The 16,114-nt window shown below is 40.5% G+C and overlaps 1 protein-coding gene across 3 annotated transcripts in view; it reads left to right on the top strand.

The window, feature by feature from the left end:
- Positions 1 to 16,114, top strand: part of PPP2R5E (protein phosphatase 2 regulatory subunit B'epsilon) — a 160,275-nt gene that overhangs the window by 123,887 nt on the left and 20,274 nt on the right. For all 3 annotated transcript variants that reach the window (XM_055538291.1, XM_055538290.1, XM_055538289.1), the window contains exons 6-7: positions 15,292 to 15,422; positions 15,579 to 15,638. In XM_055538291.1, coding sequence (XP_055394266.1) covers positions 15,292 to 15,422; positions 15,579 to 15,638 — 191 coding nt within the window. The remainder of the gene's footprint in view (positions 1 to 15,291; positions 15,423 to 15,578; positions 15,639 to 16,114) is intronic.

Here is a 16,114-nt window from a genome sequence, read left to right as displayed (position 1 = left end):
CCCCATGGACTGTAGCACACTAGGCTTCCCTGTCCTTCACCATCTCCCAGACCGCTCAAACTCATGTCCATTAAGTTGGTGATGCCATCCAACCATTTTGTCCTTTCTTGCCCCCTTCTCCTCCTGCCTTCAGTCTTTCTCAGTGTTTGATATTTAAAGAGGTAGATAACTAAGTAGATTGATGGTTCACTGGGCAATAGGTAGATTGGTCCAGATCCTTATCCCAAAGAGGTAAAATGCATTTCAGACAGAACAAAAAACAAAACACAACAGATCGGTGTTTGTATTGGAAAGTCCTTGCATTTCTACAGCACTGTATAGTTGTCAGAGCACGTTTATATGCATTATTTAATTTGATATATACAATAATCTAAAGCAGATATGACTAAGTTTTATGCCCATTTTGTAGATGAATAAATTTGAGGTCTAAAAAAGTTAACCAGATTTCCCACACACATGTCCTGTTCAGGCTTCTGTCTCTTATACCATGATGCCTCCGTGTGATTCCCTTCACTATAACTTGGAATGACTTCAAGGCAGGAGTAGCGCCCATCTCTCAACACGGACGAAATGATAAGATTCTCTTACATTTATGGTAAATTAAAGTGCCCAAGAGGATCCGATAATTATTCAGCAGTAGACGCTGTTGACATGGAAACAGTAAATCCTGCAGTCTTACTATGAAAGTCGGTGCTTTTCTTACATGAAAAACATGCAGGGCCCAGTCCGTGTGCTCTCCGTGGCCGATAATACTGATGATAATAAAGCTCCTAAAATTAAAACATCAGAGACACCCAGACTTGAAAGGGACATTTTGGTTTGTCTCTTCTAGTTCTTTACCCATTGAATCAGTTTCCTTTGAGACCCTGATGAGGGGTAACCTGCTTGCTCTTTTTCAGTGAGGAATGGCCACATACTTAGGCAGGTTCTTCCCTTTTTGTTGGAGAGTTGTTTTTTATGTTGAATCTCTCTGTACCTCATATGCCTTTGGCCTTATTTCTTCAGTAGAGTCCCTTAGTGTATCATTAGCCCAGGCATAACCTTTCAGGTCCTAGAACACAGCTTTTGTATTTACCTCTATGCAGTTTCTCTAAAGCAGCAGTTACAACTCAGATGCTTGTAGGCTCATTTAAAATAGTCTGGGGGCTAGATTCAGACAATAGGAGGCAGACCAGCTGCTCCTGAAGGGAGCTTTGACTGTACCTCTTTCATCAGTTCTTGCTAAATAATGTTTTTTTCCAAGAGAAAGTTTTTTTTCTGCCGAATTTGTTTTTTTGGTGAAATTTTCTGATAGTTTTAAAATCCTATTCAGAGTGAATTAAAGCCATCTGCCTCATGGATCTAGCCTTCCAGCTATCAGTGTGCATTCTCTGCTCTAGACTGAGTCCTTAGTAGCTGTCTCATTTGTTAGTTTTTGAAGTCTTTGACATGTGTCCGTTTGTCTTTAAGGGTGACATCTATATCTGAACACAGAGCTCTGAGCTCGGTCAGTCCAATGGAACTTAGAGTTGGGGTCTGCATTCCTTGTCTGGATGCTAGGGTTCTTAAAGGAGTCATCTCATTAGCTCTTCTTGCTGTTCTATGACACTGTTAATTTAGGTTAATAAGCTTATGGTCTTAACTGACTTTTTTTTTTAATATATATTGGGATATAGCCAATTAACAATGTTGTGGTAGTTCAGGTAGACAGTGAAGGGACTCAGTCATACATATACATGTATTCATTCTCCCCAAACTCCCCTCCCATCCAGGCAGCCACTTAGCATTGAGTAGAGAGTTCCATGTGTTATACAGTAGGTCCTTGTTGGTTATCCATTTTAAATATAGCAGTGTGCAGATGTCCATCCCAAACTCCCGAACTATCCCTTTTCCCTATCATTCCCCCCACCACCCCCACCAGCATTGGACTGACTTCCAATTTAGTTTCATGCATTTTGTCATAAACCCATTTTCATTTTCCCTTGTTTTTGTTCATTTTGCAGTTAGCTTTTTTATCTTGACATAGGATCTGACATATATTCTTATGGAATATCTTATCTCCCCAGCCTTCTGAAGTCTTTCTGGGTCTTGATTCTGTCATCAACCTTGTTCACTCTGCCTTCCATCTGTATCACATTTGTGACTTTCTAAATATGCTAGCTATTGGCTTCATTAAAGCCACTGATTAAAATTGTTAAACTAGCCAGGATGGAGGATAGAAGCCTGTGGCATGCCTTTAGCAACTTCCCTTTATTTTAGCACAGATTCATTAATCAGCAGTCTTTGAATTCCATCCTTGAGCCAGTTAGAAATCGACTGTAGAATTTCATCCTCCTCTGATTCCAAATTTTTGTTTATAAAGAGAGTCAGAGAGAGATTTTGTCCAATGCAATGGTAAAAGCCAGGACTTCATGTTTACAGGATTCCCCTCCTCTATGGACCTTGGAACTTTATCATAAAAAGGAAAGCCGAAATCCAGTGGTCCAGTGGTTAGGACTCCTGAGCTCTCATTGCTGAGGGCCCGGATTCGATCCTTGATCAAACGTCACCACTGAGTGGCACTTGAATGTAGTCATGTGACTCAAACCATTGCATCATGTTCGAGATGAGCTGTCGTTCTGTCAGCTTCCATCTTCCATATCACACTGTTCATTCATGTTGGTGACCTGTACAATTGGCCTCCCGTTCCTTTTCCTTTCCTAAGTTTGCCCAGCACCTTCTTGGAGAAGGGACTCAACCATCTACCTGCTTCTCCTGAGATTCCTTCCTTGGACCTTTGGCCCCAACCTGGGACCTTCTGGCAATGGTGAGCCTTTTGGAGCTTGAGACATTAGCACTGAGATTCTGTCCTGTTATCCCCTGTCCCACCCTCCCTCCCTCTTCCTCTGAGCACCATGCCTTAACTGTTCTTGAACTGGCAGGGCCTTTGTGCGTCTGTGCTCTATCGTCAGCGCATTCATTTTGCACACCCTGACTTTTCTCTGCCCCACGGACTCGCATGGTGCAGCCTGGTTCTAGTCTGTTTCTCTTGTGACATGGGAACCCTCAGATTTTTCCCTTTTGCAAATCAGAATGACACTTACCTTATTCCTTTTCTTTGAGCAGATATCTTATTCTCTGTGAATTCTCATAGATTCCAGAGAGTTTTGGTGATCTTAATGCAGAACTGTATTTATTCAGTTAGACATAATTTATTCTAGTTACAAGATTTACACTATTGGTAGCAGCTAGCTAGATTCTTTATAGTTTGATTCCTCCATCCCCTAAAGCAAAATAAGAATTGGGCTATTTTAGCATGACGTAATGGAAAGAAAGCTAGAAAATTCTGGATTTGAACCCTGACTCTCCTGTGTATCTACTTATATTTTAGGAGCTGAGAATATGACTGTGGCATAAGAAGAAACTGTTTTCAAACCCTGGCTTTTCTGCCTACTTGCAGTGTAACTTTCAGCAAGTTAATATACTTGCTACCAAGCATGGATTTCCTCATTCATGACATAGGGATAATGGAATAAGTGAGATACTGTTCAGTAAAATAGAAAATACCCCAAATTGACAGCTGTTAGATTTTCTTAATTGAATTGGCACTACAGATAAGAACACAGGCTCCCTACCTTCAATCTTAATTAGGTACTGAAAACTTGGGCAGATTATTGACTATTCTGAGCTTGTGTTTTCTTCAGTAAAGTGACAATAACAGTCATCTCTCTTATAGCAAGTTAAAACAAAGTAGTAGGCTGTTATGATGATAAAATAATATGACTTACATAAATGTCTGCTAGTATCATATATGAGGCCTAATACTTGTTCATTAAATATGAATTCCTCTTTTCACATCCTCATTATATTACCTGTCCACATTGGCAGAATATCTTATTTTTCTTGATTCCAATATTAGTTTTATAATTTCCACCTTTTGAAATAATTTTAAAATTTATGAGAAACATAATAAAAATTTGCAAAGAAGCCTTGTATAAATGCAGAAATGTAACATTCCAAGGCGGGAAGACTTGCCATCAAAAAAATGTCCATAGAATCTCCAGATTAATCTGCACATTTAGTGCACTTCTAAGTAAAATTTCAGTGTGTGTGTGTGTGTGTTTGTATGTGTGTGTGTACACACACACTTTAGTAGTGTCTGACTCTGTGCGACCCTTTGGACTGTAGCCTACCAGGCTTGTCTGTCCATGGGATTCTCCAGGCAAGAATACTGCAGTGGGTTGCCATGCCCTCCTCCAAGGGATCTTCCCAACCCAGAGTTCAAATCCACATCTCTTAAGTATTCTGCATTGGCAGGTGGGTTCTTTACCACTAGCAACACCTGGGAAGCCCAAAATTTCAGTAGTTTCTGTACTTGAAAATTTCAGAGTTCATGAAATAAAACATTTTTGAAAAAGGAAATTAATGATACTTTATTAGACATTAAAACATACTATAAAGGTATATTAATTATAAAAGTATGGTATGGGTACAGGAGACTAGAATATAATAGAGATTTGGGTAGAAAAGACTTTTTCTTGTTAGGGCTTCCCTGGTGGCTCAGATGGTAAAGAATCCACCTGCAATGTGGGAGACTTGGGTTCGATCCCTGAGTTGGGAAGATCCCCTGTATGCCATAAAACTCATAGAAATGCACAAATGAATAGATAGGTACCTACATACCTATATATTAAATTGGTATAATGCTCTGAAGAGGAGATCTGATGGTATTCTGTTGATGCAGATTGGGACTGAGCAGTTCTATGAGAAATAGATATGTACACAAAGCAAAATATACAGGGATAGTGAATGCATCATTTTAATGATTATTAGGAAATTGGAAACAATTAGAAAGTTCCTCAGTAGAGGGTTAGTTGAATAAACTGTGGACATTCATTTAACAAAATATAGATCACTGAGTAAAAAGCATGAGATAGAGTTACACAGGATCTGTTTTTTAGTGGAACATGCACATTGTGGAACAGTAAAATATTCTGAACCTGCGTCTGTTATTTTAGAGAAAAAGATTATTTGTCTATGCAATAAAAAGTGTGAAAGGAGATACAGTGCATTTTTGTTAATTATCTCTTAGGGTGTCAGATTATGTATGATGATCTTTACTTTTTAATTTTGGCATTTCTCTATTTTTTCATTTTAAAGTATGAACATGTATGTTGTGATTAATAAGAATAGTCAAAATATTTCCATTGCAACTACATTCTCATTCTGTTGCCTTGCATTTTTCATAAATGTCAGCTGATTCTGTGCATTAACTTTCCTAAGACTACTTTTAGAAGGCTGGGCCATTCCTTTACACTTAACATTTTTTATGTGTCCATCCTTTTATCTTTTGTGTATGTCCTTTTAAAGTCTGAATCTCAGAGGAAAGCTTCCTGTGTTTCCTCAAAAGCCTCTTTCAATAACTTTTTTAATTGATAATTCCTCAGCAGGAAGCAAAATAGATGAGTGGATAACTGTATAGAGAGGTTTGGATGCAGACTCTGCCATTTTTTAGTGTCCGACCTTGGGCAAATTGTATAACCGCTCTGTGTCTCAGTTTCCTCCCCTGGAAAGTAGATCCAAAATATCCATAATATGATAGTAATTACAAGGTTGTTGTGTCGATTTAAAAAGTATATTCCTGTGCAAGTGTGGAGAGCAGTCTCCCATCACTAACTATACAGTAAATGTTACAGTGCTGCTTTCACTAGGATGTGTTTTTGTTTTTGTTAGGATCACCTCTTGTTTTGAGGAGTTTCTTTGTCATTATTTTCTAGAACAGCCTCAGTCCCCAGAGTTATATATTAGTCTGTCATGTCTTACCTAGCATGTTACCAATTTTTTGAGATTTAACTTTTACCAATCTAAAAAATCAAAAAGCCCTTTGGACTCTACTTGTATGGTTCTTCTCTGGCTGTTGGTTTGTTTGTTTTTTTTTTTTTAAGATGTTTAATATGGTCTCTTGTCCTTGAATTCTTAGCATTTCCACTTCACCAGCAGATTTCTTCCAGTCAGTGTTAGAAGTAACTGTTTAGTGCCAGGAACGTGTACTTTTTAGTATGTGAGAACCAGGGAAAGCACATTCAAATCTTCATAGAGGCCAGACAAGTGATATAGAATGTAGTAGTCTGGGTTTGACAGAGAGGAGTTGATGGAAACAGTGGTGACCCAGAGAGCTTGGACCCTGCTGCCAGTCCACTCTGGTCAACTGTTGGCTAATTGCTAAGTGGGCCAAGTGTTGCTAGATTCTTTTGATTTTTTTTTTTTTTTAGGAAAACCTGGAAGTCTGGATTTCTTTATGGGCTAGTCAGAACTATCTGTGACTTGTACCTTTGAAGGGTTTGCTGGTTTTTATTTCAGAATGGACTTACATTGTTCAGTTGCTAAGTTGTGTCCAACTCTTTGTGACCCTGTGGATTGCTGCACGCCAGGCTTCCCTTTCACTATTTCCCGGAGTTTGCTTAGACTGATGTCCATGGCATCAGTGATGCCATCCAACCGCCTCATCCTCTGTTGCCCCTTTCTCCTCATACCCTCAATCTTTCCCAGCATCAGGGTCTTTTCTAATGAGTCGGCTCTTCAAATCTGGTAGCCAAAGTGTTGGAGCTTCAGCTTCAGCACTACTCCTTCCAATGAATATTCAGGGTTGCTTTCCTTTAGGATTGACTGGTTTGATCTTCTTGCTGTTCAAGGGACTCTCAAGAGTCTTCTCCAGTACCACAGTTCGAAAGCATCCATTCTTTGGCCCTCAGTCTGCTTTGTGGTTCAACTGTCACATTTGTAAATGACTACTAGAAAAACCACAGCTTTGACTCTGCACATCTTTGTCGCCAAAGTGATGTTTCTGTTTTTAAATACGCTGTTGAGGCTTGTCACAGGTTTTCTTCCAAGGAGCAAGTATCTTAATTTCATGACTGCAATGACTGTCCACAGTGATTTTGCAGTCCAAGAACATAAAATCTGCTACTATTTCCATTTTTTCCTCATCTATTTGCCATAAAGTGATAGGACAATATGCCATCATCTTAGTTTTTTTTATGTTGTTTTAAACCAGCTTTTTCACTCTCCTCTTTCACCTTCCTTCAGAGGCTCTTAGTTCCTCTTTGCTTTCTGCCATTAGAATGGTATCATTTGCATATCTGAGGTTGTTGATATCTCTCCTGGCAGTCTTGAGTCCAGCTTGTGATTCATCCAGCCTTACATTTTGCATGATGTACTCTGTATAGAGGTTAAATAAACAGTGACAATATATAGCCTTGATGTACTCAGAATGACATATTAACTAGCTTAAATTTCATACTAATTTTTGTTAAATCTAGGTTTACATAACCTTTAGCATTTGTTATGTACTTAATCTAAATCCTTGCATAAGGAATCTGTCAGAGACTTCAAAGATAGTCGATTGATTACCTAGTGCACTTGTTTCCAGGGTAATGTTGATTTTAGACTTAGGTAACTTAAGCTATAAGTGTGTAGGCTTGCCTAGACTTATGAAACAACCTTGTCTGTTCCCAATAAAGATAAATTTCATCTGCGTTAGCTGGGCAAATGGTTCGTTTATGACACTTCGCACCCCCAAGACCAAAAATGAATCACCAGACCTTGAATTATTTCACTGGGTGGATTATTGTGGCAGGAATTGAGTAGTGAATTTCTAAAGACTGCTTTCAACCACTCTCCAAGTCTGAAAAGTAGTCATTGGTTGCTAAGAGACATACTATTCAAGTATCTCCATAAACATATGTACTTTTGGAGATGGCTGGCTAATAACTTGTTCCTCACATGTGCGGTTATATTTAGCTGAAAGGTGCTGTAATTTTCATGCAAATTATGCAAATCTTCCAGCCTGTCCTTGATAATGACCTTTTGTTATTGTGTTTTAAAAACTGAAGACACATTGGACACAATATAAAACCAACTTGTGAAAAAATTTTAGATTCTAACATGAAATAAAATTCACAAACCTTGAATCTCAGCCCTAATACAAAGAACTATTTTCCAAACAAGTTCCTTGAGTGTGTCAAAATGTTTACATTTCTCTCTCAGCTGCTGCTGCTGCTAAGTCGCTTCAGTCGTGTCCGACTCTGTGTGACCCCATAGACGGCAGCCCATCAGGCTCCCCCGTCCCTGGGATTCTCCAGGCAAGAACACTGGAGTGGGTTGCCATTTCCTTCTCAAGTGCATGAAAGTGAAAAGTGAAAGTGAAATCGCTCAGTCGTCGGACTTTTAGCGACCCCATGGACTGTAGCCTACCAGGCTCCTCCGTCCATGGGATTCTCCAGGCAAGAGTATTGGAGTGGGGTACCATCGCCTTCTCCGTTCTCTCTCAGAGTCTTTAGCAAATAAAACTTGAGAGTTTATTTCTACCAGGAATTTTATCAGATAGCCATTACCAATGAACAGTAAATTACCATGTCTCATCTGTTCAACCTGTAACTCAGAAACCTTAAAAAAGGGCCTTACTGTTCTGACTCCTGCATCCAAAGCCAGCTTGGTGGGGATGCAGCTCATGCTGGGGCAGAGGGCCCTGTGCTTAGAAGGCACTTGTTCATGGTTTAATGCTTTGCTGTTCTTGTCTTGAAATTCTTAACACTCTTTGAACAAGGAGTAAGGCATGGCATTTTCATTTTGCACTGGGCCCACAAATTATGTAGCTAGTCCCTGCCTGTGTCCCTCTAAGTACATCATTATGTAGCATAACCAGTCTTTCTTGAGATGCCCACCAGATTGATTGTCTTAAAATTTTAAATCGCAGGGTTTTCTTGAGTCAGGATAAATGCTTAAGGGACAAAGAATGGACTTCTCTACTTTGTAGGAAGAATGCTGAAATTAGGAGGAAAACAAAAGCATGTGACTTGGTGGAATTGTTCATGTTTGTATGACTTATACCTTTGAAATTTTTATACTGAGTTACAAAGTTCCTGAAGTCAGAATTGCTATAAGCTTATAATGTAAGCTTGTGCACACTGTACTTAGACATTGACTGCCCCATAGTCAGTTCATTTCATATGTTGGTCCTCTTGAGTTGTGATACATGGGAGTCAGGCTGCCGCTGGCTCTTGTTTCTTGGTTCTTGGCTCTTCTCCAGGTGCATTTTTACTTGATCAAGGTGAAGGTATTAGGAAGATAGTATTTTTTCATGTAGCAGAATTTGTTGTTCAGTCACTCAGTCATGTCGGACTCCTTGCAACCCCATGGACTGCAGCACACCAGGCTTCCCTGTCCTTCACCATCTCCCGGAGCTTGCTCAAACTCATGTCCATTGAGTCAGTGATGCCATCCAACCATCTCATCCTCTGTCTTCCCCTTCTCCTCCTGCCTTCAATCTTTCCCAGCATCAGGGTCTTTTCTAATGAATTGGCTCTTTGCATCAGGTGGCCAAAGTATTAGAGTTTCAGCTTCAACATCAGTCCTTCTAATGAATATTCAGGGTTGATTTTCTTTAGGATTGATTGGCTCCATCTCCTTGTAGTTCAAAGGACTCTCCTTGTAGCCCAACACAACAGCTCAAAAGCATCGGTTCTTCTGCATTCAGCCTTCATTATGGTCCAACTCTCACATCTATACATGACTACTGGAAAAACCATAGCTTTGACTATACACACATTTGTTGGCAGAGTAATGTCTCTGCTTTTTAATATGCTGTTTAGGTTTATCATAGATTTTCTTCCAACTAGCAACGTAGCAGAATAGCTTAAGTAAAGCCTGACATGTAGAGATCTGATTTTAGTTAGGTTGGAAACATTTAGAATACTAATTTCATTGATTATTTACTCTTCTTTACATGAAGTTCCCTGGTGGCTCAGATGGTAAAAGCGTCTGCCTACAATGCGGGAGACCTGGGTTCGATCCCTGGGTTGGGAAGATCCATCCCCTGGAGAAGGAAATGGCAGCCCACTCCAGTATTCTTGCCTGGAAAATCCCATGGACAGAGGAGCCTGGCAGGCTATAGTCCATGGGGTCGCAAAGAGTTGGACACGACTGAGTGACTCACTTTCACTTAAATAGAGCTGGGCAGTTGCTTCTTTATTGCAGAAGAGGATAATGGGCTTTTTGTTTCATTTGTTCACACATTTTATAAAGAAAAATAGCAACTCCTGCCTGATCCTTCCCCGACCCAAAGTCTCATTCCCTGAAAGTAACTACATTCAAGTAGCTGTTTCCTGGTATGTACCTCAGTATTTCTAAATAGCATTCTTAATGCTGTTGCTTGATGGCACCCCACTCTAGTACTCTTGCCTGGCAAATCCCATGGACGGAGGAGCCTGGTAGGCTGCAGTCCATGGGGTCGCTAAGAGTCGAACACGACTGAGCAACTTCACTTTGACTTTTCACTTTCATGCATTAAAAGAGGAAATGGCAACCCACTCCAGTGCTCTTGCCTGGAGAATCCCAGGGACGGGGGAGCCTGGTGGGCTGCTGTCTATGGGGTCGCACAGGGTCTGACATGGCTGAAGCGACTTAGCAGCAGCAGGACTGTGGCCCACCAGGCTCCTCTGTCCATGGGATTTCCCAGGAAAGAATACTGGACTGGGTTGTCATTTCCTTCTGCAGGGTATCTTCCCAACCCGGAGATCAAACCCGCGTCTCCTGCGTTGGCAGGCAGGTTCTTTACGACTGAGCCACCAGGGAAGCCCTATATTCATAGTTAACATGTTAGTTTTTAAAAAAAGACCTCTTAGAATCTGTATCTGTGTGTGTGTGCATGTGTGTGTGCATGTGTACACACATGCGTAAGTGGGAAACACTTGGCAACTTGGGCAGAGGCCTTGCCATTTAATTGAGAAACCTTCAGATAAGAAACCTTCAGATATCAGTATATCTGTAGCTGTTTCCTCTTGGGACTGTCCATTTCCCCCATAAGGAACTTTCTAACCTCCTGCCTCAGTCAGAACTGAGAGCTTAGTCAGGAAAGGGCCTGGCAAAGATAATGCTCTTCAGCATGCAGAATTTTATTAAATCCCATTGTTTTTAGTAAGTGTTTTACTTCAGCCTATATCTGATGTCCTCAAGACTAGAGACTTGCTCATTTATTCTCTCCAGACCTTGAGTGTAAATCTTCAGTAAAATGCATGGGACAGAGGATCTGGGAGATCTTGTTACTCTTCCTCCAAACTTTCAATCAGTTCTCCTGTTTCTAGCTCCTCACAGCCTTGCCATCAAATGTATCTGGTGCCTTCAGTGCTTATGCCTTTTAAGGGTTCTCTGGTGTGAATTGGCTTGCTTCTTGTTGGCTTCCCTCCCTGCTGGCAGAATGGAAAAACACTTAGCAGAGTGGAGAAAGAGGAAACCTAAGATAGTTACCTCTTGCCATCCACTTTCCATCTTTGAGAGATGTGCAGATTTGTCTGATCTGCTCCCCAGTCCTCTCTGCCCCATGGATTTCTTGCATTTTTATTCCTTTACTCTCATTTCAGGGAGTGTTTAAGAAGAGAGAGGTTCAACCCCTCTAGTCTAACTGACAGACCCTGACTACCTTTTTCAATTTGTCCTTTACATTTCACTGTAGATTTATGATGAGGTTCAAAGGAGGTTGTTGAGCTAAGTCACTGGGCACTGTCTCTGTCAACTTCAGGATGGCTGGTTTTGTAAAGTGGGAGACAGCATGTTGACAGGTCTGTCTTTGCTCTGCAATCACCTTGGAAACTCTCCAGCTTCATTTCTTTGACAACAAGTTGCCTGTTACATTGTAGAGAGCACAGTCTACCTAGGCATTTACCGATACTGGATTATATTTTTCATAGCTTTTTTTTTTTTTGGTGGGGAGTATTTGGACTTTATATATGACTATGCACACAAATATTACTTGGTTTTGGAAATTAAAACTCATCCCACTCCCTTCTTTTTGGGCCTACACACGATTCTACCTTTTCTTTTGCTTCATATGTCATGAAATCATTGAGTGTGTTCTGTAGCGCTGCAGAAAAGTCGTTTGTATACTACAGTTCATCTTTCTCAAAGAACATAGTATATATATATTATTTGTGCCTTTAAGACTGGCTCAGGTTAGGTGCCTGGTAATACATTTTCTTTGAGGGCCTAATGAAAACACATTCAGTTCAGTTCAGTCGCTCAGTTGTGTCTGACTCTTCGCGACCCCATGAATCGCAGCGCGCCAGGCCTCCCTGTCCATCACCAACTCCCGGAGTTCACTCAGACTCACGTCCATCGAGTCGGTGATGCCATCCAGCCATCTCATCCTCTGTCGTCCCCTTCTCCTCCTGCCCTCAATCCCTCCCAGCATCAGAGTCTTTTCCAATGAGTCAACTCTTCACATGAGGTGGCCAAAGTACTGGAGTTTCAGCTTTAGCATCATTCCTTCCAAAGAAATCCCAGGGCTGATCTCCTTCAGAATGGACTGGTTGGATATCCTTGCAGTCCAAGGGACTCTCAAGAGTCTTCTCCAACACCACAGTTCAAAAGCATCAATTCTTCGGCACTCAGCCTTCTTCACAGTCCAACTCTCACATCCATACATGACCACTGGAAAAACCATAGCCTTGACTAGACGGACCTTTGTTGGCAAAGTAATGTCTCTGCTTTTCAATATGCTATCTAGGTTGGTCATAAAAACATTAGTTAAATAATTTTTGTTTAATTATTATGTGTTCATCAAATTGTTAAGATTAACAGTACATAAGCATGGTTGATTCAAGTTTTACTAGCATTACACCCCCTCAAACCTTCTCCTGTGTTAGTTACAAATTACTCATTAAGCCTTTTTGCAACACTTAAAAATAGAAACCAAATTAAAAAATAGAACTCAAAGGTTAATTATTTCTGTTAACACAGAATGGAATGGGTCAGTTAGAAATCTGTCATTTTCTGCGGTAGAGGCAAGAAATAACGAACCCATGGGGCCTTTTTTGCCCACAGGGCTCACATCTTTCTTCAGTGTTTCCTGTGGAAATGTGTAGTTGACTTTCTCATTGCTTTCCTGTGGGTTTCAGGTTTGTTCATGTGTGTGTGTATGTGTGTGTGTGCACACGCATGCATGCACCCAGCAAAGGAGATGGTCATGGTCATGGTCCCTGGTATATGCAGAGATTGATTGATTGACTGGCTGATTGATTGTATGACTAAGTAGGCAGAGAGACGGCAGGTATTTTAACCACATCTTCTATTTGGATAGGTTGCAGGCGAAGGTATGTACTGTTGAATCTGTCATGAACACTTTCTTCACCTCTGGCTCCTAAGTTTTTACATGGATGTCACTTCGAGTAGAAGTCTTACCTGCTCACTCCACTTCTCTCAAATAAAGTAGATGTTGCTGCTGTGTATTTATCTAGTATCCTGAGTCACTTGCCATGGTGTTTATTTCCATGTATTTCTCATTACACTAGATTCTGTAAAAGCAGTGTCTGTATTGCTCATCATTTTGTCTCTGACACTGTGCCCAGTGGCTGGTGACATGCTCATTTGAAATATTCAATTTTTGAAAGGATGGCTGGATGACATTGTACAGTCAAAAATTTAGTCTGTCTTACTGCTCAGTTTTGAAGACTGTTCTTCAGTTTGTGTTTTTTTGCCCTGTAACTCTGTCTTTTGTTCAGACAAAAGTAGATAATTTATTTGATTACTGCCCACCAAGTTTTTCTGCTGTCAATCCCAGCCTCAGTCTTTAATCACCTGAAATCATGTTTAAGTGTGTCTTGACAGCTTTTTTTTTTGGTAATTAGGGTAGTCTGCATTCATTTGTATGGTGTCTATATGCTCATGAAATGTTTTGCTATAAAGTTAACATTAGAACTATGAGTTGTTTTATGGCAATGATAATGAAGGTATGAAGAATTAAAATTCAAACCAGTCTCCAAGTTTGTTCTTCAGGTAGAGGAACCTTCCTATTATCATTAAAAAAAAAAAAAAAAAGCAGCCTTACTGAGATATAATTCATATACTGTAAAATTCAGCCTTTTAAAGTTTATAATTTAATGTTTAATATATTCTACAATGGAGAAGGCAATGGCACCCCACTCCAATACTCTTGCCTGGAAAATCCCATGGATGGAGGAGCCTGGTAGGCTGCAGTCCATGGGGTCGCTAAGAGTCGGACACGACTGAGCGACTTCCCTTTCACTTTTCACTTTCATGCATTGGAGAAGGAAATGACAACCCACTCCAGTGTTCCTGCCTGGAGAGTCCCGGGGACGGGGTAGCCTGGTGGGCTGCTGTCTATGGGGTCATGCAGAGTCGGACACGACTGAAGTGACTTAGCAAAATATTCTACAAAGTTCAATCATCACTGTCATATAATTGCAGAACACTTTCTGTCATTTCAAAAACAAATGCCATACTCATTAGTGGTCACTCCTCATTCTACTCTCTGTCTCTACGGATTTGCCTGTTATGGATATTTCAATGAAATCATACACTATGTGGCCTTTTTGCGTCTGGCTTTTTTTACTTGGCATGATGTTTGATAGGCATATCCATGTGGTAACGTATTTCAGTACATTATTCCTTTTCATGCCTGTATAATATTCCACTGTAGCACACTTTGTAGCAGTTGATGGGTACTTCGGTTATTTTACTTTTTGGCTGTCATGAATCATGCTGCAGTGGACATTCATGTGCAAGTTTTTGTGTTGGCATATGTTTTCAATTCTGCTAAGATGTGATCTTATCAGGATTCAGTTATTGTCTTTAGATTATAAATGATTGGAAGCTTGAAAAATGTTATTCATGTATAACATACATACGGAAATCATAAATGTTCACACCAGTGAGTATTTATAAAGTGAACATACCCATGTAATAAGATCCAGGATCTCAGAAGAGAATGTTGCTAGTGTTCTTGGGAACTTTTTGATCTTTGCTTTGGTTTAGGTTATCTCAGTTTACTTGTATGCTCTGGGAGAGCTGAAAGCCTAGCCGTGTCTTTGAAACATAAGGTCAGTAGATGGCTTATGCCACAAAAGTGTGGTGACTGAAATAATGGACTCCAGGGTCTCGACTGCTTGGGTTCAAATTCTAGTTCTACCACTTCTCATCTTTGTGCCCCAATTTCCTCTTCTTTAAAATGGGACTAAGACTACCTTATAAGGAGTATTAATGTAAGCAGGTTGTTTAGAAAATTGCCTGCTGATCATACTCAGTGGTATATGTGTGTTACCTAGTATTATAATTACTGTTCCGATTATTGTTCTTCTTGTGCATCTCGTCTCTAGTCTGACTTATCCCTGCATTCCCAGAGACTAGCGCTGTGCTTGTCACATAATAGATTTTTAATGTTTTGAAGAAGGAAGGAAGAGATTTTAAATAACAAGTGGCAGAATTTGTAAATCCTTTGCAGAAACTGCTTTTGACAGCTACACTATTTTTTATTTACAACAGCTTTTGGAGCTGTTTGACAGCGAAGACCCTCGGGAACGGGACTACTTAAAAACAGTCTTACACAGAATTTATGGCAAGTTTCTTGGTCTTAGAGCATTTATCCGAAAACAGATTAACAATATTTTTCTAAGGTAAGTGGAGGGAGGAGAAGCAAAGTTGATGGTTTTATAGAAGTATTAAGTAAACCTCAAATATTTGAACATAGTGTACTAACTTTTTCTTTTTTTCCTTCTCTTTTCTCTCCTCTTCTCCCCTTCCCTCCCCTTTTCTTTCCTCTCTCTTTTTAGGTTTGTTTATGAAACAGAACACTTCAATGGTGTAGCTGAACTGCTGGAAATATTAGGAAGGTAAGCACATTTTTCAGAGAAGGCAGTGGCACCGCACTCCAGTACTTTTGCCTAGAAAATCCCACGGATGGAGGAGCCTGGTAGGCTGCAGTCCATGGGGTCGCTAGAGTCGGACACAACTGAGCGACTTCCCTTTCACTTTTCCCTTTCACGCATTGGAGAAGGAAATGGCAACCCACTCCAGTGTTCTTGCCTGGAGAATCCCAGGGACGGGGGAGCCTGGTGGGCTGCCGTCTATGGGGTCGCACAGAGTCGGACACGACTGAAGCGACTTAGCAGCAGCAGCAGCACATTTTTAGCTCATTGCCAATCTCAGGTGAATATTGGTGTGATGGTTGGGGTCAGGGGGCACGGGGAGACGCTGCCCCAGATCTTACTGTATGTACATCAGGTCTCAATTGTGCTTATAGCATGTTTCCCAACTGACTCTACAAAACATAGTTTTGTGTTCCCCTTCTTTCATAATTATGCATTGC

Source organism: Bubalus kerabau, chromosome 10, assembly GCF_029407905.1.
Source record: "Bubalus kerabau isolate K-KA32 ecotype Philippines breed swamp buffalo chromosome 10, PCC_UOA_SB_1v2, whole genome shotgun sequence".
NCBI classification, from domain to species: Eukaryota; Metazoa; Chordata; class Mammalia; order Artiodactyla; family Bovidae; genus Bubalus; species Bubalus kerabau.
This window is presented reverse-complemented; position numbering and strand designations above follow the sequence as displayed.